General features: G+C 35.7%; 1 protein-coding gene and 1 pseudogene across 2 annotated transcripts in view; both read left to right on the top strand.

Annotated features, from left to right (window-relative positions):
• PTPRO (protein tyrosine phosphatase, receptor type O) overlaps nt 1-26,601 on the top strand; it is a 183,021-nt gene that overhangs the window by 81,832 nt on the left and 74,588 nt on the right. For both annotated transcript variants that reach the window (XM_006912654.2, XM_006912655.2), the window contains exon 2: nt 18,155-18,428. In XM_006912654.2, coding sequence (XP_006912716.1) covers nt 18,155-18,428 — 274 coding nt within the window. The remainder of the gene's footprint in view (nt 1-18,154; nt 18,429-26,601) is intronic.
• LOC112480339 lies at nt 16,956-17,074 on the top strand (annotated as a pseudogene).

Raw genomic sequence — 26,601 nt, forward strand, 5'->3', positions numbered from 1 at the left:
AGTGTTTTACCATCAGCATTCACTGATCTCACTTGATTTCCATCAAGAAAGATGGAGAAGGTTTGGACAAGCAAGGGAGTATTGACACAAAATTATCTCTAGGAATAAAAAAGCACACTTCATGATGAAGGAATTACTAAACTTGAAGACAACTAATGGATTACTGGTGGAATTCTTGATGAATTCAGGAATTCTTGATGGACCATTTAAAAGTTGGTTCTTGAATTTGCCACTAACCTATGTCTTGTAAGTATAATTTTCCACACACACATACACAAAAAAGGATGTAGGAAGCAAAGTTTTTGAGAGCTAAATTTGCCAGCTACATAAGTGGGTTGCATCTTATTGTCTTCAAACAGAAAGGATAATTACAGATATTTTAAATTGTTGGATTTTTTTTCGAAACTAATGATTAAATATCTTATATCAAGGTCACTTCAAAAGCACTGCAATTTATAAGAAAGAAATTGTGGATTCTATGTGTCAGTCTTTTCAGGAAATATTTATTTTATTTTAAAGTATAATTCCAGTTGAGCTACCTCACAGAAACAAGTAAAAATAGTTTCAGTTATCACTGAGATAAAAAATGATTTGTTTTAAAAAATTGCAAATTGTCTTTACTTGTGGTAACTAAACAGTCACAACTCTGCGGCAATATTATAAAATGCAGAACTACTCTGAAACATATGATGTATATCTCATTTCTTTAGTCTATAAGATAGTGAAATGCCAAACATTACATACATATGTACTTCTGTTTAGCATGTCTCAATGTAACTTGGTTACAGCATGTTATACAGGATGTTTTTTCTAATACTAGAAATTTTCCTTATGGAATTGTATTTACAAGGATCCATCTGGGGTTATAGTTTTGCCTATTTTATCCTCCCTTGCCTAACAAAAAGCACTGGTTGTGAAAGAAGGGTGGTAAGGAATAGTAAATTGGCCTTGCCTGCCTGTACTTGTAGATGGCCTTGTGCAGAAGGTTCTCATCAAACACTTGTTGAATGGTTTCCCCTTAACAACTATCAAATTCTTAGCCTTGTTTCTCATTCTTTCTTCAAAACAGGTCCTATACTTAATACTGTCTGCCTCTAACAAACTTTCCTCACCATTTTCACCAGCATAAAGGAACAGACTAAATTACTTGCAAGATCCCTTCTAATTTTTAATCATAACAACTTATGATTCAAGAATGTACCACTTTCTATGAGAAACATTCTTTGATTTTCCCCCTGAATATGATCTCTTGTTTAGCTTCTATCTCTGATTGTTCATGTCATGTTTGCGGTTATACATCTGTATCCATGTCTTATGTTCCCTGCTGTATTTGCAAGTTCTCAGCAATGCCGCATTTTTTTTTTTTAACCTTATGTCTCTTATGGCCCATGACAGTATCCTGCATGCAGAAAATTTCTTCTAATTATCGAAGTGCAGTGAACTACTAAGCAACACCCTTGGCAATGCAGAAGTTTTATACTGCAGCTTATTTACCAGTTTTCCCTCTCCTGGGTATTGGAAACTCTTAGGCAGAAGTAGCTCAGGGAAATGGCTCTTTCCTAGTCTTAATTCAGATCCTCTCCTGCCTTTGTCACCTTAGCCCTTCTTCCTCTGTTGGCCATATGATGTGACTGCTTTACAGAAACCTTGCTGTTACACCAAGTGCGCAAATTGTAAGTCTTTTTGTCCATATTGTTCGGTAAAGTTTTAGATCTTGAAGTTCAAGCTTTCTGCCTCTGCTATATGGAATTCATCAACTCTACTTGCTCTTTCTGGATCTAAATCAGATTCACAATTCATACAATCCCAGAAATGTCCAGGAGCAACATTCTTTTCAGACTCTAATACACCATTTCCATGTGAAAAGAGTCACATTTAACTGCCTGATATGGAAGTGGTGTTATGAATTTTCCAGACCAGGGGTAAGAAAAAGAATATTTAGACCTAAGGCTTGAAAGATTCACCTACACAATTTTCAAACACACATCTCTCTAATTCTTTTAAACACCTACTATGTAACAGTCATTTTCCATGCATATTATCTTATTACCATCTCTGAATAATTCTAAACATAAAGTTGACAAAAACTTAAGCTTAAAATATAAAACTGAGTAAAACTAAGGCTCAAAATCTTTAATGGGTAAAGCAAGGTCATAAAGCAAGCAACAGAATTTGAACTCAGGTACTTTACACAGAGTCTAGTGCTCCCAATGTGACACCCAGAGTGTCAAGGAGACTTGTCATCTGTAGTGGCACATGGCTAATGCTTCCTCCTGGTTTATTTAAAGCCTCTGAACATCATCTGTGTGTTGCTCCACTGGTGGAATCCACCCTCTTCAAAAGATGACTTTACAATGGATTATAAGCAAATTACTTTGTCCACTCAGTTACCTGTTTTCACACTGCAAATGCCTCCCAGTTAGAGAGACTGACTTGCTCAGAATCGGCAACCTGTGAGTACAACTGAAAAGTTAAGGCCTGGACACTCAGGGTGTACTCTGTGGACCAGCAGCATCAGCACCACCTGGGAGTTTATTAGAAATGTAGAATGTTGGGCCCCATCCTAGACTACCTGAATTCATATGCTTTTAAGTTTGAAAGACCTAATCTAAAGCACTCTATGAATTTAAGATACTTCTCTTAAGATATAATAATTGTTTTAGTATATTTGTGAATAAACAGTGAAAAACTCTCAATTTCTTGATTTTGGCTTTTAATTTGTCTATTTATTATCAAAAAATGACAAGCTCTAAAGGCAGTCTTCATCACCTCTTAGAAAGCAATCACTTGTTTAGAGCCTCATGACTCTGACCATTTAAGTGCCAAATTTGCCTTGTAACCTCTATAGCATGCATGGAAAGCCCACCTAAATAAGCCCTATTTCCAATCGTAGAAAGGGGGAAAAATTAATTGATTTGGTAGGTTTTGGAAGGCAAAACGTTGTTAATGGAAATATCACTGAAATGGGTTCAAGAAGACCTGCATTTCATGACTCTTCCTCTAACCAGCCAGACGCCTTGAGGCAAGCCCCCTCCCGCCTCTGGGCCTTGGGTTTCTTCATCTGTAGTAAGGAGTGTAGACAATACAATCTTCAAGGCTCCTTCTCACTCTGCACTTGTTGAGATTCTACTAATACTTTTTTAATAGATCTTTCCTTGCCCCTCTCATCTCTTTTACCACTGAGAAGTCCAAATAAGTTACTGCTATGGCCTTCTAGTTGATCTCCTGCTTCATTTTGCCCTCCCCCGGTCCAGGCTCCACATTACCACCAGTTCTGTTGTTCTCAAAAGAAAATCTAATCATAGCCATCATGCTTAGAGCATGTCAGCAGCCCCGAGGTAATGCCGAAATGCCTAGACATGGCCTTCAAGGTCCTTCCTGTGCCTTGAAGGTGCTGTGCTGTCCTCAGTCCCTGAACACACTACTGCTCCCAATCTCTCTTGCCTGAAATATCTGCCAAACTCCAGCCTCCTTGCCAGCTGAGTCTTGCTATTCTTTCAAGTATCAACTTCACCATCACTAGGTAAGGTGTTCTTGCTACGAGAGTATTTTGTGCTTCTTGTCATAATATTAGATGCTTCTTACTGTTACTGCTCATTTAGAATTAATCTTCTTGAGATTTGAAGCCAGTCTCCCTTGCTCACAATCATGCTCTTGTAATTAACACCAAATAAGCATTACACATTATTGTTTGAATTACTCCTATTTAAATTCCTTCTCTTCTGGTTTCTAATTATTGATAAATAATAATAGTAACTCTAAATATTGTTTTAAGAATTAGGCATAATTAATCTAAAACATCTAGAACAAACCTTGGCATATATTAGGCAGTTAATATATGCTAGGCTATTACTAACATTATTATTCTTTTCTTTCTTTAATTATGGCCATTAGTATGGACCTAATTATAATTACCTGATAACTAAAAATCTCTTTCTCACTTTGAATGCTAAAGGGAATACACAAAGAAGTAGACACATTAATCAACTAAACAAATGTGTCAGGTTAATGTTGTTATTTTTTATTCCAATGAAACAGAATTATATTGTTGTGTAGTAATATATATAATTAACCATATTTATTATAAATTAGGCAGCAATATGTTTGGAAAATATTCTATTGAATTATCAGAAGGTATTATTAAATTCTTCCCGTAAATGTTCCATGATATGTTTCCTCAAAGCTTAAGCTAAAAGAAAAGGCTTGGGAGAAATTATCATTTTGAGGAAAATGGATCCTGGATACTTATGATCTGAAAGGAAATCTGGCATGCGTCTCTTAATATTTTTAGAAATTACTCATAGGTTTAGCTTTTATTAATTCATAACTCTTCAAAGGTATGAACCGAAAGAGGTTCTAAAGTTCGGTCTCCCATCTGCATTTGAATCTCCATGGCACCTTCTTAGCCAAGTGGATGAAAGGCCTCTACATGGGCAGTTTGACGATTAAATCTCTATTAGTTCCCATAGCAACATATGATTTATTAATGGTTTATCTCTGAGTCTTTAAGAATGCATTCTCTGCATATCAGAAATAAATTATAACATAGTCATAGGAGAAAAAAGGAAGGTGGACAGTGGGTAAGGAAACAATTGAGATATTTATCAGAAGATAGCTTCATTTTTTTTTTTCTGTCAGGTATTAAATAATAACACAGATAGAATCATGACCAGCAAAGATACAAAATGTCAGTCTTATTCTGTAACTGTTTTACTGTTCATTATTACTCTTATTCCCAATTTTCAAATTTTCTTCATTTTCTCCCACTCATTCTTTCTTTATATTCCTTTAGTCTTTCCTTTTCATCCGATTGCTTCTCTTTCCCCATTTAGCTCCTTGCCTCTCTCCCTAATACCTTTCTATGCCCAAATATTCTTTTATTTCTGTAATACAGTGATATGACATTGCCTAATAATGCAAGAATTGAGCTCTAAAAATACATACTCTGGCATATAAGAATAGGCTGGATGGGCACAGTAAGAATATGTAGATAAAGTTTCAATAAATATAAGGTAGATAGATGGATGGGTAGATAAATGAATGTATGAATTTAAGTTTACAAATATTTATTAAGTTCCAAATAGCAAAGTATTGTATCAAAGTCTATGATAGATAATAAATGAGATCTGATTCTCTGTCCTTAGGATGTTAAAATCTTTATACAGAACTAACCAAACATTGCACAAAGCAGACCGTGAGAAGCAGTACAATGAGAGGACAAATGGAGGGGGGAAAAAAATTTTAAAAAGGGGAGGCTGGAGATATTATTCAGGGAGGAGGAAATAGAAATAAAGAAGTTAGCAAATGGAGAATTAATATTGATTATAAGTATTGTATTTCAAGGTATTCAAGATAGGAAAGGCATGTTTCAGAACTTAAAGCATATTGACATTGGTTTTTAAAAATCACATGGATTCCATACTCAGTCATTGGTAAAAGTACCGCATGCTATGACTTTATTAAGTCTTCACTATGAATTGAATAAAAGCTTCATAAATAAGGATCATTTAAAGTAAACTGTAGATTAGCGTAAATTAGTGTTAAGTACTTGTTTCAGGCCACCAGGAACAGCTGCTGCTTTTAAGAATAGAAACGTTAAAATAGTAGGCAAAGGTGTGGAAAGAGATTTATTCATTTCTGCAAAGAATCCTATGAAAAATTTTCACCATTGCAGTTAGATTCTGTATCATCAAAACTCTCTAATGGTGAAAACTACTTTTTGAAATTATTTCAACAATGCAAACGTTTCTATTTTTTAACCTTTTAAAATACATCTTGTACAGGGCAATAAGAAAATATTTAATGATGAAATGCCAATTAACAATAAATGCAGTATGTCAAGTAAAAGTAATGACATTTTCTTACCAAATACCACAGCATGTTTTATATAAATGCCATCCTTTCCCAAAGAACGGAATCCTTTCACTTGGTGCAGTAAATTGCATACTGTCTTTTTACAGCTGTTCCCCAAAACAAAGATATTTTTGAGCTTCATTTATAAAACATAAATATCAGATTGTCGTTCCAGCCTTCTTGTAATTCAAAATAGCATCAGTGCTGGCTGAACATATTACTCATACAGTGGAAATTTAAGAAATGGTGACGATTTAAAGTTAACATTGTGAAATGAAGATGAATATGCAAAATGTTAACTTCAAATGGTTTAAGCAGATGTTATAAATACTTAATGCGAAGAAAGCAGGATCTTGGTAAAAGTGAAGAGCCATTTAAAATTATTTTCACCTCTTACTGTAAGAGCAATCTGCCTGTTAACTAGATTTGTATGATCCCATGTACAGAGTGATGTGCTCTGGGAGAGATTTAGTTAGATACTGCTCTGCGGGATGACAGGAAGAAAGAGACTAATTCTTCCTAGGGTGGTCATAAAGGCTTTTCAAAGAAGGTGACATTTGATGGAGATGCGGTGACAGACAGAATTGGATATTTGAAGTGGGGGAGGGAATACTGCAGGCAAAAGGAATACATAAATAGAACCACAGAGGCAAGAAAGCTCTGGGGCATATGGAGTGGGCAGTTTGACTAGTTTGTGGGGTTCGTGGAGTTCAGAATAGAGAAGTAGCGTCAGATAAGGTGGGATGGTTAATTCAGGACCGATTGTGGAGTGTTTGGAGTGTCAAGCTAAATAATCTGATTTTTATTGGCAGCGAATAGTAACCTCAGTGATTTTTTCCCTAAGATGTTAAACCCGGAATATTCATATGATAAGAACTGTGCTTCGACTGGACACTTAGAATATGCCCAGCAGACCTAGGTAGTTTATAAACATTATGCAATGTAATAGTCGCAAAAGTATAGCTGAAAAAGTATTACCCCATTTTACAGATGAGAAAACACAAAGAGGCTATATAACTTGCCTGTGTTCAACAATCCAACAAGTAAAAGAAAATTTTACCCTAAATTTTATGCTCCTTATTCTTTATAATTCTGTTTTCATAATCCTATTGTTTTACCAAGATCCTGAAACCTCATAATCCTATTACTCTTCATAATTCAGGATTTTGAAGAAGGGAGAAATAGGAGTTAGATTAGTTTAGAAACTATTTTAATAAGACAATGAAAAATAATATTTCTAATTAAATTATATTTCTAACTAGTTCGGGTAGCAGCAAATCTGAGCTACCACTGTTCCCGAAGGATGCACACTGAAAAATTGCATGATTATTATTTTAGAGTTTTATTATGATGTTGAGGGTTCATGTGTAAGTGAAAACTTAAATTTCTTTTTTTGTCTATTAGGTTTCTTATGATATTCAGAAAGCTCTGCAATGCAACTAACAAGAGCTTCCTTAGCCAGATCCATTAAGTATAATTTCTACTTTTTTAAACCATCAAAATTAAGCATTTAGTATGTGCAAAGCATAAAATACGGCAAGTATCTTTACTACATTTTTTAAATTTTAATCTCATAGCAACTTGTAAGGTAGGCATTCTTTTCCCAATTTATAGATGAAAAAAGTAAAGTTCAGTGAGGTCTGTATGTGATAGTCTGTATATGATGGAACTGATATTCATATTCAGCTCTGTTTGTCTTTGAGTCACTATTCTTTCCATTACACCTGAACATCCCGTAACTACTCACCATGTAATATAGATTAGTGATCTTAAAGTGATGTTGATGCCTCATGGTTGTATAGGAATACAGTAAAAGTCTGTGGCACAAAACTGAAATGCAGGTCATAGCAGTTATAGATATTAATGCATTGACTTTGGAATCAGAGGAACATGGATTTAATTCTAACGTCCACCACTTAAAAGCTGTGTGACCTCAGGTATGTTACTTAAACTTTCTGAGGCTCAGTTACTAATCTGGAAGTGCAAGTAATAGTAATATCTATTTTGGAGGGTTTTAAAGAGGATTAACCAAAGTAATGCCTAAAAAGTTCTTAACACAAAGTAGGTGCTCAATAAAAGTAAACTCTATTAATAGTAGTAACTGCATTACCACACTATGGTGTCTCCTCAATTCCCAGGGCTCCAGCTAACCGTATCTGGGTCAGTTTCTTCCAAATATTAGATCCAGACCTCTCTTCTGAATTCTGGAGCCATATATCTCATCAACTACTGGGCATTTGCACTTGGATATCCTACAGACATCTGTACTCATTATGTATCAAACTGAACTAACTAAGGATGCACATCACCCTTATTCCTACTCTGTTAATATCTGTTCACCTGCAGTCTTTTCTATAGGTGATGATGAAGATGATGATGATGATGATGATGTGCGTGTATGTGTATAAAATCAATGCCATGACCAATCAAATCTCAAGTCACTGAATTCTGAGGAATATACCCTCTAAATTTCTCCTGACACCATCCTGGGCCTAGCCATCATCATTTCTATTCTATAATAATACTTTAATCACACTTATTTCTGCTTATCCTCACCAACCAGCTCGCTGTACTATATCCAGAGGATTTTCCTTCTCCCTTGAGACTTAACTGAAATTGGCTTTAAATCCTTTTCCATCTCCTATGGAAGTTCAAATCCTTTTAGGATTTTTGTCAATTTGGGGAGGTTTTCACTCTCACAATTTCCTCTTCTCTCAGGCTCCAACTTCCACAAATATGCCTCTGTGTCATAACAATTGGATGTGAAACTCAGCCCCTTCAGTAAGTTCCACAAGTGATCTACTCACAGAAAGCATTTGTGATTGTAATAAACCTTAATGAAGATTGGGATTTGGGGAGGTGAGGAAGTGTTTACTATTCAAAATGCACTCCAAATGGAACATTAGTCATTTTCAGTTTTAAAATGTTCTTTGACCTCCTCGCCGTCTGGATATTTCCCTTAGCTGATTTGTCCCTTCTACATCCCAGCATCACACCATCTTGCTGGCTCTTCTCTCTATGTTTATTCAAGCTCCTTTCTTCTTATCTCTCTCCTTTACTTTCTAGGATAAAGCCATTTTCTTTCTAACTTGAATACTAATTTGGCTGTTTCTTTTGTTTGCTTATATTCCTCTGCTCGCCCAAGTGGTTTATTATCATGTATTTCTTCATTAAAAGTCCCCTCCCTACAATAGGAATTTGGGAGCCAGCAGTTAACATATTTCTTTTTCTTCTATTACAAAATGCAAATCTGATCATTTCTCTCCCTTGCTTAATAACCCTATAAGTTGCTTCCCATTGCCTCTAGCACTAAGCTTCAACTTTTTTAGAAGGTCCTACAAAGTATCCTATGATTTAGTCTTCACTATTGGCCATTCTGATGTTATTCTGGTTTTTAAATACAGTATTCTTTCTGCAGCCCCCAGGTCTTCACATATACTATTCTTCATATATCCTGTTCTTTCTCCAACTCCTCATCAGGCTAACTCTTACTGTAGCTTATGTAGTCTCTTACTTTCTCTAGATCAGATCCTCTTGCTAGGTCCTTCTTTATCATCATGCACTTCTTAACAATGCCTTTTCCACTTGTAACTATTTAATTATTTAAAATTGTGTATTTCCTCTCTTTTGCTGTGGACTACAAACACCACTAGTACAGAGACCAAATTTCTTTTCTTAATTACCATATCCTTAGCTACAAGCATTCAATTTTTAAAAACTACATAAGGTAAACATTGAGCAAAGAATATATGTAAAGTATTGCCCTTCATCTCCCTTAATGTCTGGGCTTTAATTTATCTGGCATGAAGGGATCAGCCTTCTAGCAAAGCCATAAAATCCCAGTGATGGAGGAGGATATGAGAAACTATTTGCCCTAAACATCTGCCAGTATTGTTGATGATGCTAACAATTCAACAAGGAGGGGAGTTAAAAGGCAGTGCCTACAAAAGGTCACAAGAGTCATGTCAAAATATTTTGTGAACTGCATGTTTGGTGAGTAGACTGCATTCTTTGTCAGCTGTCATTAGGATTTAATTAACTGGTGTCACAGTTGAAAAGACACTTCATGCCTGTGGGAAAGTTTGACTGAACTCATCTATTCTAAAATAAATGATTAGCACCATCATCTTTCGCAATATCTTTCAATAAATAGGACAGTTACACTTTTACAACCATCTTTCTGAGGTAAAATGATTGTAAAACCATAAATACTGATAGGATAGAAAAGAGGGATGGGGAATTAAAAATCCAGGCAAAATTATGTTTGTCAGTGCTTCATTTTATGAAAATAACACTTGTTTCACAGGCAGAATTAACCCGTCAGGAAACCCTATTTTTCATATAACATTAAGTCAGAAAAATGTTGCATATTTTTAGAATTTGCCAGATTATTGAACTGTTGAGAACAAATATAGTTTGTGACTTTCTGAATTGTAGATTCACCTCTTTCCAAGGCAGTCATCAGCCAGCCACAGTTTCACAGGTCCTTGAACTTCTTAGCACAGTAGGTCCTAGAAACTGTTCCCATGGTAACCTTCAGTAGAACAGGTTAACTCAGCCTGGCATACACAGGCATAATAGAAAAAGAAATACTGGCTGCTCTTGTTCCTGATGCCACAAAAAGGGGTAATACTGATTATTGAATAAATAGACTGAAAGTCAGAATGGTTATTGAACTATATATGAATCATGGCATTAATGACATAAAAAGATACATCTTCTAAAATTTACATGTCCCAAAGAAAATCAAAGAGAAAACATAGATCATAAATTATGTAGTAACAATTAGCTGTTGTTTTTGGAGGATCTACTAAATATCGGGTATTGAGCTAGATAATATATACATACTCTCATTCGTTCCCCCACAATAACCTAGTCGTAATAGGTTTTAGTATTTCCATAATTTACCTCAGGCAACTGAGGCTCAAAAAATCCAAATGAGAGACTATCCCTTAAGTGGGATTTGAACCCAGGTTTAATTATCTCCAAAATTTCTTTCTATCTCCAAAATTGCTTTTGTCCTGGTACCACATTTTTTGAGCATCTATCAGTCATGTTCTAGAAATGCAAGTCATGGTTTATGCTGAGGGAGCTCACCATCAATTAAGTCCAGATATGAAAGGCAACATTCGGGAAATAATTTTGGCTCCAGGACCTTACAGTCTGGCGACTGTAGTAAAATAGAGTCATAAAATGTGCGGTTAAAGAATTGAGTATCCAGCTCCTTCTCTATGATAATAGAGAAGACTTGAGAAACCCTTTTAATTTCTTTGCACCTCAGTGTTTTCATCAGGAAAGTGAGATGATGACTTAATAGGATGTTTTGAGGAACAACAGAGAAAAGGTATTTGAAAGTGCTTTATAAAATATAAAATGTGATGTATATTGTTATCCTAATATTATCCTACATATCACATAAAATGGCACATCTCTTCAGCATAACAGTTTCTTTCCGATTAAAAATGCCGGATTGAATTCTTTTCTCAAGTATGTTCTGTTTAATCTCCATAATTAAGAGATCTGTAGAGCTGCCACCTCAAATCCATATTGGGAGTCAGGAAATAATGACTGCATTAATATATATGATAAAATGACATTTTACAAACACAAACATGTGGCAACTTGATAAGGAAATATCATTTGTATTTGTTTAAATTAATGCTTAACGTTAGCAGAATTTAGTTATTCTGCACTCTGATTGGGCAGAGCAAATTGAATAGAATCAGAAGCTGATGGTCCTAAAATGAGAGATTTGGTTAAGGAAATGGCAGAGCAACAAATTCAAAGGTTGTAATCTCATGGCCTATGGGTTGAGACTGGCCTATAAATGTGTTTTCTTTGGCCAGTACAGCTTTATTTTGTTGTAATTTTGCTTTTTAATGATGCTTTTAGACAATGTAGATACTCTCCCATTTTCTAAGTATTCCATCATTCAATCTTCTTATGCTTGGCTGCTTCTCACATTTATATTATCTGCCTGACATTTGAGTTTGAACCCCTTTACAAATGAGAGGCATAAGAGATGAGGGCCCTGTATTATAAAATCATAAAGACAGAAATGAATGTATCTAAGCATGTCAAACATGAAAGGTGGAGCTGGTGTGAATGTGAACTCAGGCAAGGAGAGAGAATCGACATACTCTATCTGAAAAGATACATTTAGGATACAATAAAGAAGCCTGGTCTTACACAGCAGATTGTAAATATATTCATTCAGCAAGCATTTATCAAGAGCCTGCTGTATGATGTTCTGAACAGTTCCTAGAACCACATAAGTACTACGTAAGTTCATATTTTTTATTATGTTGTCAGTATCATCCTTATCATCACCATTGCTATTATTATTGATCAGACACAATTCTATGAAGGACGAAGGCACACAAGACTTGTCTTTCTCTTTATTCCCAAATAGAGTGTATCCCCAGTGTCCTGCAAAGTTCCTGATACATATTTGCTCAAAACATATCTAAAGAATGATTTACTAAATAATGGAATGTTAGAGGAGGCCATTCCTAGCCTTTAAGATCAACATCCAAATTCTGATCTGACAATTTTTGAAAGAGAGTTGTGCATAAGTCTAAGAGAGTGTCAGGAGGAGCCATGTCCTGGCAGGGCCACTTTGGGACTTTGATCTTCCTGAAGGAAATGAAAGGAAAGAATATCTTGTTGGAAAAGATTTCCTAGGAGCTGGACAGGAGGCTAAGAGTATGAATTACATAACGTCTGCAGAGGCTCATGGGCATAAGTGCTATGTAAGCACCGGACATCATTAATATTACTCTTTAAAAGAAATAAGTATCCCATTACTTCTTATGTGGTAACCTTAGCACAGCAGAATATTCTAAGTGTTCCTTCTAAAACACCCTCTAATAAGTCTAATCATCAATTGGGTTGGCAGCTGAAGCACTAATAATGTTCTAGGGACATATCGTGCATACAGATTTGGTGCAGCCAACAGTTGCTCTAACTTTCATCATGCCTTACCCGAACTGTTGCAATAGCCTCCTTACTGTCTTGCTGGCCTAAGATGGGTCCTGTCAGCCAATTCATAACTATACAGGTGCTAAAAAAAAAATCTGTTCCTTAACAAGGCACGTTTGGACAAGGCTATCAACCCTCTCCTCTGAGCATCCTTCCACTATCTAATCACTCCAGAGGACTGTGGCATCTCTTCTCACTTCTCCAGATGACTTTTCTGATCTTTGTTCCCCTAGTAAACTCCTGAGCGTCTTTCAAGTATCGCCTCTATCTGTCACTTTCAAGCCTCCCCTCAAACCTATCTGTAGAAGCGGAATCAATTGCTCTTTCTCTTTATGCCTGCAGCACTGAACAATTAGCTTATACCGACCAGCACCTTTGGCTGCACAATTTGAAAGTCTAGCTTTAAACGTAAACTGGGGTTTATTCACTCATGTCTCCATCCTACACAGCAGCTGGGCCTTATGGTGACTGAGACCAGGGCTCTCCCTCAAGCAGCTATCTACATGGGGCAGAAATTACAGATGCTGACTTCTCCGTCTTTGTATCCATACCTACTTAAAACTAAAGGAGAAAGCTCCTTCCTTTGAATTCTAGTGAGAAAATTCCAGAGCAGGCATTCTGGTTGGTGGGATTGGTCCACATGTGCATCCCTGTAACTATCTTCATGGAGAGGGGACTGGGTACCATGATTCACTCAGACTGAGTCAAGATACATCTTGCTCTGAGCTGGGAGTCTGGGAGTGGGACACAGTAATTAGCAGTCTCCATTAGGACCCCTTATTGACTTTACAGTGGGGAAGAAGCAGTGCTACAGAAGGAGATGGTATAACCTTAGAAGGGTTTTCAGACAGGCAGAAAAAACAGGTATCGACCAGACAGTTCAACATCTGTAACTAATAACACTGAAATTGTGTTATAGCTATGCATTTGAATGTGCCTCTCTCATTCGAATCTGAGCTCCTGGAGTCCAAGTTCCGTCTTACTCATTTGCCTGGCACCAATACCTAGCACGATGCCTGATGCCAAGTTGGCACTTAGGTAATATCTGTTTGTTGTCAAATTAATAATTGGATAGCTTTCCAATGCTCTGTGAAAAAAAAAAATCTGGTGACATAATTACAGAATTTTGTGTTCTGAAGTTAGTTAAATGAATGTTTATAGAACCGCTATAATTAAAAGGTCATTGAATGATTTGAGTCTTAACTAAAACACAATAACCTTTGCAATACCACTAATATTTATTGAGTTCATGCTATTAGCATTTTTATAAAAGCCATTTAACCTTTACAAATATCCCAGGAGTTACAGAAAGTATCCTTATTTTATAAATTAAGAAGATAAAATTAAGATGTCCTTGGGCTTCCCCAAGCTCTCACAGGTAATGGCTGCAGAGAAGGAATAGAAACTCAGGCCCTCTGCTGCCAAGTCTATTGCTGTGCTCTTAAGCAAATTATTTATTAACCTCTCTGAACAAAGTGAGAGAGAATAACACTTATTTCTGAAGATTGGTATTAGGAATAAAAGAAAAAACAATATATATAAAATGCCCAGTGCAAACCCTGGTGCAGATTAGGGAAGCAATTGGCAATAGTAGCTACATTTGTCAGGGATGGTGACAGACTTCCTAGTAGGTGTTTATGGCCAGGCCTCTTCCTTGTCCCAGACCCTAGGCACTAGTCTTGCATTTTCCTCCTCTTTAGTGCTGCCTACTCTGTCTCCAGCATATTCTATAGCCACTAGGACTGATTATGGAACAAGTAACAGACTCCTGGATCCCCCTTCCTTGCTGCACCCAGGCCCCTTTCACTGCCTCAAGCAGCTTACCTCTGGCTCAGGAAAGAGAAATCCCAGAAGTCACAAAGACATGTGGTTCCCAGACCTTGTTCTGATATCAGTTAGCCGTGTGACGTTTGCACCGCTGTTCTCTCAAGTGTGAAACGAGGGTGTTGAACCAAAGAAATTTCTATTTTAAAGTTTGTTATGCAAAGGAAATTTTAGTGAAAATATTTTCACTGCAGAGTCAAACAATACTATTACTCAGTTGCAGAAGAAAATTAAGTTTTAAATATTTTTCTATCCACCAAATAAATCAGTGTTGGCCTTGCCTAAGTTTGTCAGATCCATTTCTGTTACTTTTAACCCTTCCTTCTTGCTCTACTTCTCAGCAGGGATTATATGTCTGCAGCATACACCCAGAATGTTTTCTTGAATATAAATTCTAAGGAAAGCTGAAACAGAGAGGACAGAGAAGAAATAGCGTAGATGACATTTCTTTTAGGCTCACTGCCTAGATCTAAGTTGGCCTAATGCCTTCTTCTCATCAGTCGTGCTGACTGAAGCCGATTAAGCCTGCCGTGATTTATTTTTGACAACCTGGGAGCACATAGGCCAAAGCTTATTTTCATGGCTGATACAATCATTCTCAAAGCTGTTATGAGATTTTGGAAGATAAGCCCCTTTCCTTGGAAGATTCATTATCTATGAAGCATCGTGACAAGTTGGACATATATTTCTTAAACATAACAAAACTGAATCTATTTATTCTTCTTTTCATTATCACAAAAGTTTCAGATATTGTCTGTTAAAACATAGAACAAAAAATTCTTAATAATTATGAATTCGATGTCTGTAAACTTATTGTTTTCAGAGTTAGTGAATCAGCTTCTATAATCAATAATAAATAAAGGTCAGATTTCAATGCTATTGAGTATTCAGCCTCATAGCTCCACCAGGACCATTGACAATATGGTCATGTGCCTCTTATCCACCAGGATACATCCTGAGAAATGTGACGTTAGGCAGTTTTGTCATTGTTCAAAAGTCATCATGTAGTGCATGACTGTATAGAATTTGTCACATTTCATGTTTGATCTCAGAAGTACCGTTGTTTTGCAATCTGGCCAGGAACCTCTTGGGTCTAATCCAAAACCGAACTCCTATATGAGGAGGGCAGGGAAAGATGGAAAAACGGCAAACCTCTCCAGATTGGTAAGTGGAAGATTTGTAAGCAAGGAGACTTAGTTTCTGAAGCTTGTCTTAGGTGGCACATGATAAGTAGATCTCTGCACAGTCCATGAAAGCTTACAAGTTTATATAGAGGGCCTAATGGGGTTTGATCATGTACACAGGAGGCCTTCACTGGGGTTCAGTCACATATGCCATTGAGATGGTCTCAACACCACATTTCTAACTCAAGGGTATAACCGTGGGGCAGCTTCTGGCAATAAAGAAGGTAGGTGGAAAGCACAGTCCAAGGACAGAGGAGAGGGTAGACAGCCTCCAATTGCCCAGGTCCAGCTTGTGGGTCAACTGGCAGTCACGTCCTCTCAATGACCTCTCCCAACAAGTACAGAATTAAATATTAGAAATCTCCTCATATGTCTGAGGATGAGGCTATATAGATAAAGGGGTAATTTAAAAGTCAATTCATACTGACTATTCCATATTGCAGAATTTGATTAAGGATTACCCGGTCACAAAGCACCTAGCATATGCCAAGTATTGGTCCTGGAGTTAGAAATGCAGCTAGGAATAAGATACGGTCCCTGCCTTTAGAGGACTTGAGGTTTAATGTGCTTAAAATATCATGAAGACAATTAAATCTATTAAATATTAACATAGAATTAAAGTTCTATTAATGGCCAGATATTCTTTAGCAGTACTAGGACCTGTAAAAAATAAATTTCTAAAAAAAAAAAAAAAAAAAAAATTAAATACGATGGAACAAATATCAGTATATTTTAGGTCTATACAGTCTTTTTTAGGGTAGTGGTGTGTATTGTGTGCTTGATTTGGCTGCTGACAAATATGTGAGGTACCAACATCCATAAGTAGATTAATTCTAAGAGAAAAATACCCACCTATAATTAATAGAATCAGCAATTCTTTCACTCACTTAATAAACACTTATCAGTTGTACACTGATAAGTGTGTGTCAGACTCAGTGTCAGAAAAATAAGTCAAGAAAGGGAGACCGACATGTGGAAAAATAATGGAGCTCAGTTTTGGTATTCATGTAGATCAGTGGTTAAGAGTCCAAACTGTGTGTGTGACCTTGGGCAAGTGACTTGATCTTTCTGAGTTTCCTCAGCTGCAAACTGAGATTGAAAATAATACCTGTAGTCTACAGCCACGCCACCCTGCACAAGCCCGATCCTGTTTGATCTCGGAAGCTAAGCAGGGTCGGGCCTGGTTAGTATTTGGATGGGAGAACACCTAGGAAGACCAGGTGCTGAAGGTGTAAAAAATAAAAAATAAAGGATTGTAAGCTGACAGGGTTCTTGCAATCTGTGAGGTCAACTGAGGGTTGCCTCGCTTAAAAAAATAATAATAAAATTAAATGAATGAATGAATGAATGAAAGAAAATAATACCTGTCTCATGAGGTCATTTGAATATTAAATGAGATGATTGTGTTTACAGACTGCTTGGCTTAGTATCTGGACCCTTATAAGTCCTGAACAAGTTTCAGCAGTTTTTCTGTCCCATTTTCATAGAAGAGGCTCAGAGTCATGAAATCACTTGCCCAGAAGATAAATTGAAAACAAAGCAGCAAGTGGTACAAAGTATCTGTGTCTTGTTTGAGACCAGAGAGCAGAAGGACTGATTCTACCTGTGGAGTGTGGGGAAAAAATTAGAAATATTTAAGCCAACTACATGAATGCTTTTTCAAATACCATCCATAAACATTTAGCTGGAGACTTGGAGCAAAGTTTTCAGTACTCTACCAACTGACTTTCCCATAGATGCTGCAGATCCTCTGTCTGGTCCTTTCTTCAAAGAGTGTCTTAGCTTCTGTTATTAAGAACTAGCTAACCGTGAATAAGGAGTGTTAACACAGAGAAATTGACAGGTGAGAAATGTGAGGGGAAATGACTGTCTTGAAACTTTCTTGTAGAATTCTCCTAAGACTACCACAGCCCTTCTCCCTCCAAAGTAACATAAAGTGCTTCTTCAAACCGTAGAGCTTCTCCAGCATAGCTGAAACCAAGGACTTCTCTGCAAGTTGAATGCCAAGATTCTTTTCATTCATTCGTTATTTACTCATTTCCATATTTATTTTGTCTTTATTACATGACACAGCTCATAAACTAGAAGCAGCTTTTCAGTGGAGAAGAATTCTCAAAGTAAGGTCCTGAGAAAAACATTAAACATAGGAGAGTTAATCTCTCTTTCTGTCTTTCCTTGTACACTATGTAACTCTATTTTACAAACTAATGCTTATCACAAACATTAGTTTTAAAAAAATTATCTCAATATAATTTTACTGCCAATAATCTGAATTTGACATTCATTTCCTTTTTTTCTCTTTTCTTAAACAGAATGCTACAACATTCCATGTAACTGTTCAAGATGATAATAACATCGTTGTCTCTTTAGAAGCTTCAGATGTCATGAGTCCATCATCCGTGTATGTTGTGAAGATAACTGGTGAATCAAAAAATTACTTCTTCGAATTTGAACAGTTCAACAGCACTTTGCCTCCTCCTGTTATCTTTAAGGCCAGTTATCACGGCCTTTATTATATAATCACTCTGGTAGTGGTAAATGGACATGTGGTTACCAAGCCATCCAGATCAATCACTGTGTTAACAAGTAAGCATCATGCATAACATTGTCCTCTGTATTTCTTCTTTGGGTGCATTCTCATGAGGCTCTCATTGAAAGAGCATCAGCTCAGAATGGCAAGATCAATCACATTCAAGTCAAGTTATGTTTTACATATTTTGAAGCCCTGTTTTTATGTTGTAGGTACAAAAACTTTTGGTATTAATATGTCCTCTTGATGAGCTGATCTTTTTATCATATGCAATGTCCTTCTTTATCCCAAGTAGTATGCCGCGTGTTTAAGTCTATTTTGTCTGATATTAATATAGACATTTTAGTTTTCTTTTATAAGTATTGCCACAGTATACTTTTCCATCCTTCTACTTTCAACCTACTTATGTCATTATATGTAAGTGGGATTTATGTGGACTGCATAGAGTTGGATCTTGCTTTTTTCCAATCTGAAAATCTGTCTTTTAATTGGAGTGTTTAGACTAGTACTATCCGATAAAAATAGAAATGTAAAAATTAATTTTAAGAACATAGTTTATTTAATTCATTGTATTCAAAATATTATTTTAATATATAATCAATATGATAATGAAATCAACCTTTTTTAGTTTTAAACATTAATTAAATTTAAATAAAATTTAAAATTCAGTTTCTCGGTGACACTAGCCTCATTTTAAGGGCTCAATAGCCATATGTAGCTAGTGGTTACCAATTTTGACAGTGCAAGTTTAGAGCATTTATACTTTATGTAATTATTTATATTGTTGAATTTAATTTAAATCTACCATGTTGCTATGCTGTTATTGTTGGGGCGTTGAGTCAATCTAATCAACAGTTGAACTAGGTTTCAGGTATTAATCACCTTCGGTTCAACACAGATTTCAGTTTTCTCCAGAGGTAGTCTGCCAGCAGTGGCATAGCACGTTTCTCAGAGTTCCAGTTCTATCCTCAGTGGTCGCTTGATCTTAGCCAAAAGGCCAAGAAGTGATAAGTTCTCTAGTCAGTGTTCAGCAAGCCCTGAACGCCTGTCCACAGAAGGGCTCCATGATCTTGCTCCTCCTCTAACAATGGACTGCCGTTGCTTCCTACTAGTGCTAAGCTTTTGGCAGAGACAGGGGAGGTTCATGGTTCTCCTGGCCCAGCCTCAGGCTTAGGCAGACCCTGTGGTCGGTCCTAAGTGGGGAATAGCCCCTCACTACACTGACAGCTAAAGTCTACCTTAAATCTGTGAAAGGGCTTGAATTGGAGAATTTCCCACCTCATCCCCAATAATAACAGAACTCTACTTTGCATCAATGCACAATCAATGGGTCTGAGAGAGTTTCTGTTCCTCTCCCAGGAACAGACATCTTTTACTTCCTATCCCTCAGAAGGGTATCTGGGCCTGAGAACTTGGGGAAAAAGATTTTTCTGCTCCTCCTCAATGCCTTAAGGCTTCTGTTTTATATTCAAGAAAGGTCCAAGGAAATGAGTAAGTTTCTCCCTGATCTCTTAGGGCCACCAATTAACATCGGCATGCCTGTGCTCCAGGGGGTGGTCTCTTGCCCAAATATTTCTCATGAGCACCTGACAAAGGCCCATGAAAAGAGCTGGAGAGAGAGTGTGGACTCTACTTGTGTCTGGGACTCTCAATCATTCTAAGCCAGCGCTGTCCTTGAACTTGTGGATGATGGAAATGTTCTATATCGAGACTATCCAGTACAGTAGCCACTGTTTAATTCTATTTCATTTTGATTCATTCATTCATTCATTCATTCATTCATTCATTCATTCATTCATAAGTTTCATTTAAGTAGCCACAGGTGGCTAGTAACTAACTTATTGGACAGAGCAGTTCTAAATTGTAGTTTAGAAACAAACTCAGCCTTATGTGTTCATTAAAATCTTAGTTGCTTTCTTCTTTCCTGTTTTAACTATGCCCCCCTCTTCTTGTCATGCTCCCCTTCAGGTAAAACAGTTAGAGTGTCCCTCCTGTCCTCAAAGGGGTTTGTCATTCTTTGGAATTTACTTCATTTGGTTGCCCTATAATCTCGCTTCTCATAATCTCAAGAAAAGTTATGAAACTCATAATTCTTCGGCTTTTTCTTCTTGTCATTGGATGTTGGGGATGGCACTGACTTGCAGCTTCCTACATCTTAAGTGGAAGAAGAAATTTGCATTGATTTCTTAAAAGTAAAAATAAAATATAGTTTATTGTCCCTCCTCTTCTATTCCATTTTTAAAGACTCAATTACATCATCTCAGATTTCTAAAGAGATAATAGGTTGAAAATATAAAAACTGAGAATTAATGCCTAAACATTTCTGTGACACTAGACATGAGTAAACATTTGGGGTTCAGTTTTCTCTTCAAAAAAAGAGAATTAAAATACATGATGACTAAGATTACTTTTGAGCTCTAAAGTTACCATTATTTGTCAGTTAATGATGTGATTTTGCCATCTTTATTTTTTTACTGGGAAGCTTCTCTTAAAAGTTTTGGAAACATTTGTAGTACCTACTCATGGAGTTGGCACATTGCTCTTGAGAATAAAAGGGTACATTTGTTGCAGTCATTTATTGTGTGCTGGATCCTTATCTTGATGAAATAAGCAATGACAAAGTGATTGGCCTTGTGGCAGTCCTTTGATGTTTCTCTATAGTTGTTCTGAGTCTGGTACTCTCAGAAAAAGTTAAGAAACATAACAAAGAATAAATTCAACACAAACAAGTTGTTTGGACACTTCAAAAGAGTTTTACAACCCTTAGGCTCTGACATCTGATTAATATTTAATCCACTGAGAACCTTTAGTATATTGTGCACACTTTAGAGAGAAGTAGTTTCTCAATAGATAAAATAACACATGAAAACAATTATTTAGAAACTGAAGAAATATGATTTACACACAACTATCTTCTCTATTAGTAAAATCCTTGAGATAGTGGCTGTAAACATTGCAGAACACACATACAGACACTCTACAAATATAGTATTCTGTAGAAATCTATTATAAATAAAAATATGTCATACATTTCTATCTTATTTATTGTTTACAATCTCAATACTACGTACTAGGTGCCAGAGAAATAAAGATGAATAAAAATGCCCACACTCAAAGGTGGTATACTAAAGTGGAAAAGACAAATAAGCGAGTCATTATAAAAGTATCACAAACGTTACACGAGAGTTGCATAAGAGGGAGTGCCTAGGGAACACCAGGAAGGCACCATAGAAAAGAAAGTAATTGTAAAATTAATGAAAATTTGCCAAATAATGGAAATTGTTACACTCACTATCAAAGGGAATCAGATGTGCAAAGAATGGAGACATGCACAGCATGGCACACTTATGAGATAAGATTGCAGGCATTATAGTTCTAGAAAATAACAGGAAATGTGGCTAGAAATGTTGGTAAGAACCTTGAATACTTTACAAAAGAGTTTAGACCTTAATCTATAAGTGGTAAAGAATGATGTCAGGTCTTATACAAAGAAATGACATAATATGATTTGATTGGGAGAAATTTTCTTCTGGTAACAGAGCTACAAGCCACAGGATCGTGAATCCAGCATTAGAATAGACAAATTATCAAGCAGGTATTTGGAGTAATGATTTAAAGCATAAACTTTAGGGCCAAAGAAATCTGGAAACCATAATATAGCCTTAGGCAGATTATTACTTTCTCTAAATCTTAGTTTTTTAAATCTATAATCTATTCCAAGGGTTAGAAAACTTTTTCCGTAAAGGCCTACATAATAAGTATTTTGTGCCTTGTGGGCCAACCAGTGTATGTTGCAACTATTCATCTCTGCTGTTACAACACAAAAGTAGCCATAGACACAAACAAAGAAGCATTGCTTTGTTCTCATAAAATTTTAAAGACACTAAAATTTGAATTCCACATCATTTTCATGTGTCTCGAAATATTATTCTTCTATTAATTTTTGTCCATGATTTGAAAATGTAAAAGCCATTCTTAGCTCACAAGTCATACAAAACCAAGTTAGCAGGCCAGATTTGGTTTGCAGGTTATAATTTGCTGATTTAATAGAGGGTGCTATAAAAAAAAGTAAATATTTTTGTAAACTAATGTAAAAATATTAAACTCCTTAACAAAGTGTGTAACACCTAGTATAAAATAAATAATTATAAGCAATAAAAAAATTACTCAAAGGTTTGGGAGCAAAGGAGAATCAAAGCAGATTGGGCAAGAAAAAGTCAGTGAGGTGGAAGTGACTGGGTTAAGACTGATTCTGATAAAAGTGAGAGTATTTGGTAGTCTCCAGGCTAAGAACTTTTGAGCAGAAACAAATAAGAAAAGTTAAGGTGAGATTGGAGGCAGAAAGAATAATTTAGAAAACTGTCGAAATATTCCAGAAAAGAAATGATGAAATCTTGAACTAAGATAGTGGATATGATGGTAACCACTCCCCTTGGGCCATGGGTGGATATTGCTGACAGCTCACCTCAGTGGCCTGCTTGCATATAGATGAGGTACCAGGTCCCATTTCAAATCATCATCTAAATACAGAGCGGGAGCTCTGGCCTGGCCCCCAGGATTGGTCCTATTTCCCTATTCCAGCCATCAGACGTGAGGGTCTAAACCCAAGTTCCTCGCCCTCAAGAGGACGGTGTCAGAAGAGACACATTCTTAGATTGATCACATGAAAAGCAGAGGTTACTGATCACTGACCCAATAGCTTCTTAGTTTTAGTCCATCGAAACAGAGTAATCTTAGAAGAAGGAAGCACCTCTTAGCACTAAGTAGTTGTTAACAAGTACAGGGCTATCTCTGCTTTATTTAAGCAATAATTACTTCACATTTGCTTTTGATTCTTCATCTCCTGTATGAGGTAGTCATAGCCAGAACTTTTAAAAACTCCCCATTCATAATCTATTATGAATGGTTCAAAGGTAATTAAAGAACATAAAATATTCTTCAATTTGAACACCAGTTTTCTTCATAAAATATAAAATATTCTTCAATTTGAACACCAGTTTTCATTATAGGGGACACTTAATGAGGGAAAAAAATGATCATATTAAATGTCCTTTTAAAATTTTTTATTAAAAGAAGAAAAATGAGAATTTAATGTTAAAATTTCTAGTAAAAATAATGCAGCAAATTCCTGCTTTGTCATACACTGTTTTCTCCTATGACAAAGCAAAAAGAAACCAGAAGTGCATTGTGAGGTTCAAAAGTATGATAGTTGTCTCTATGAATCAGAAACAAAACAGACACTCAAAGCAAGGAAGTGGGTTGAAGTCATGTGGCCTCTGAACTCTGTGTCTGAGCCCCAGTAGAGCAAGAAGGATTGAAATGCTCCACACTAGATAGGGCACAGAGCCAGGCTCTCTGCTTGGAGCAAAGATACTTCCTATCTATGAAAAAAAGCTTATATGGGAACTTGGGGATGCAAGGAGCACATATTCAATCTTACTGTCAAAGACCAAGCTTAGTTACCCTCAGACTCAGGGAATAAATTTCTTTCTTTTTTCTTTTTTTTTAAATTAAATTTTTGGGGTAACATTGGTTAATACAATTACATAATTTTCAGGTGCACATTATAATTTGACATCTGTATATTCTTTTTTCCAAGCAATGGGAAATGAATTTCTAATAGCCACTGTATCATCTACAATAGCAAAACCCCCAAATAATGTTACATGCTCTGGTTCTAGAATAAGAGTTCTGGTGACCTGAAAAGAGGCGATGGCTAAATTGCCTTAAAACAACAAGAATCAGAGAGAAATGAGATGAGAAAACATAAACCCAGCCTAGGGTCTGTATTTCAAACACACAAAAAAATCTACGCTGAAAAAAAGATAAACATAAAACCCATAACTCTATCATTTTAGGTTATATTTTATATAGCAGTCTAAAAAAATTTGTAGTATGTTATGATATTCAGAGCGATAAATATAGGAATTATATTCATAAAAAAGATCAAGGAATAACAAAATAAATATTGGCAGAAATACAACCAAAACATAGAATAACATAAATAAATTAAATTTTTTAGAAATGAAAAATATAATCATTTAAATTAATTTAATATTTTAATAGGTTAAACTAGGTAAAATTAATTTTATTAAATTTAAAGTTAACTAATTGATCTCAATTTAAGAAATAAAATATTCTGAATGTAAAACAAATAACAACGTTAACTCATTGAAAAACTTGAATAAATGGGTAAATTCTACACTGGTAGTTGTTAAACACACTTAGTAAATTTAAAGATAATACAGTGCAATTGCCCCATACTTTAGCGCATTGAGACAATTCACAAGTCTGGAGGTAGGAGAAGCTCTAAGGAGGTTAAGAGTTCAGGAAAAAGAGAATGGAGGATTTGATGGACACAGTATTTGAAGAGATGATTATGAGAAAGTCTAAGACTTGAAGAATGACATGAACCCATAAATTGACAAAGCATTCCGAGTACCTATTAGGGCAATTCAAAAATAAGACGACAATTAGATTTGAGATGGTGAAACTGCAGATTATCAAGGATAAATAAAAATAAAAAAATTAGAAGTTAACAAAGGAAAACAGCACAGTATCTACAAAGAAATAACTATTAGACTGACAGATGTTTTCTGTTCCACAGTAATTGGTGCAAGAAGACAATGAAGCAGAATCTTCAAAATATTGAGGAGAAATCTGTCCACTTAGAATTTCATTCCCAGCTGAAGTACATCAAGAATAAGGATAAAACAAAGAAATTTTCTAGTATATAAAGCCTAGGATAATTTTACCCCCATACTCTAACTTAAATAACTGCTAAATGACGTGGTTCAACAAGAAGAAAGGTGAACCCAGAAGGAAGGCACAGGATACAATAAAAAAAAAACAACAATGAGAATGTGGCATATGACAGTTTGCACAACAAATCAGCAGGAGATTATGGAAAAAGAACCCAAGAAAAAGGCAAAAGAATCATTTTGATGAAAAGGAAAGACGAATGATAAATAAATATACGAAAAGATAACCAACCTCCTTTATGAACAGGAAAATAAAACAGAGACAAAACTTCACACTTCACAGAGCAGCAAAAATTAAAAAGGCTGATACAAGCAACTGTTCGAAAAGAATATGGAGAAAGAGGATCTATGATACATTACTGATAGATACGACATAAAGTTAGAACACATTTGACAGTATCCCATACAGAAAGAGATGTGCACACCCTACTATCCAGGATTTCGAGTCTAAGGAAACGTGTCCCAAAATGTTTATTGCAGCATTATTTGCAAAAATGAATCATTAAAGACAACCTATCTAACAAAAGAATAGCAGATAAATTGTTTTTATAGTTGTAAAATGAATGCTAAAACAAAGTTTGCAGGGATAATTGCAACAAAATGAACAAATCTCAAATGTAATGTTAGGTGATAATAGTAAGCTGCAAAATGATATCTATAATATGATCCATTAACATAATATTTTAAAACATGTGAAATAACATTCCATGTGATTGTTGGACACAAACAAATATAAAAGTAAAAACCATACATAGGAAAATAAACACTAAATTCGAAATAATAATTTTCCTCTGGTTGTGGTAGGAAACAAATAGGATCTGGGTAAGTTACATGGGGGAGTTTTAACTATGTTTTCAAAGCTTAATTTTTTGAGAAACAAAAAGATCTAAAAATAAAAAAAATCATTAATAAAGATAAAAATAAATTACATTTTCTAACAACTCCATTTCTTTGTCTAGTTTAGCCTGGTTCCTAAGACAAGAGATGGGAGTATAATTGGGTGGCTGGCAGAAAAAGTAATGAATTAGATCAAGATTTAACTTTGTCATCACTGAAAAGCACACAAGTAATAACAGCTCTTGTTTAGGGCACATCTTAATTTCTAAAAAGAAATAATAATGAAGGAAATAAATAGATACATAGTAAAATATTTTTAGAGAATGTATTTGAGTTGTATTGAAAACAGTAATTCTTGTGTTGAATAATGCTTCAGTAATGTCTTGGCTTAGACTTTAGAATTTGCAGCTAGCCTGGGTCACTTGTGTTGAAACTGAGGGAAATATATGAAGCAAACACGTGAGTGGGCATTTTAAAAATTCTCTTAGTTTAAAATTTAAGTAGTTCGTAGTAGCAAAACAAATCACAAAATAAAATATCTGTGCTCCGATTCTCATGTATCTCTTGAATTTCAAAGTTTGACTGTGGCTTTGATGTACGGACTTCATGTCTCAGGGCATGAAAGGTTGAG

The sequence above is a fragment of the Pteropus alecto genome, unplaced genomic scaffold (genome assembly GCF_000325575.1).
Source record: "Pteropus alecto unplaced genomic scaffold, ASM32557v1 scaffold103, whole genome shotgun sequence".
In the NCBI taxonomy this organism is placed as follows: domain Eukaryota; kingdom Metazoa; phylum Chordata; class Mammalia; order Chiroptera; family Pteropodidae; genus Pteropus; species Pteropus alecto.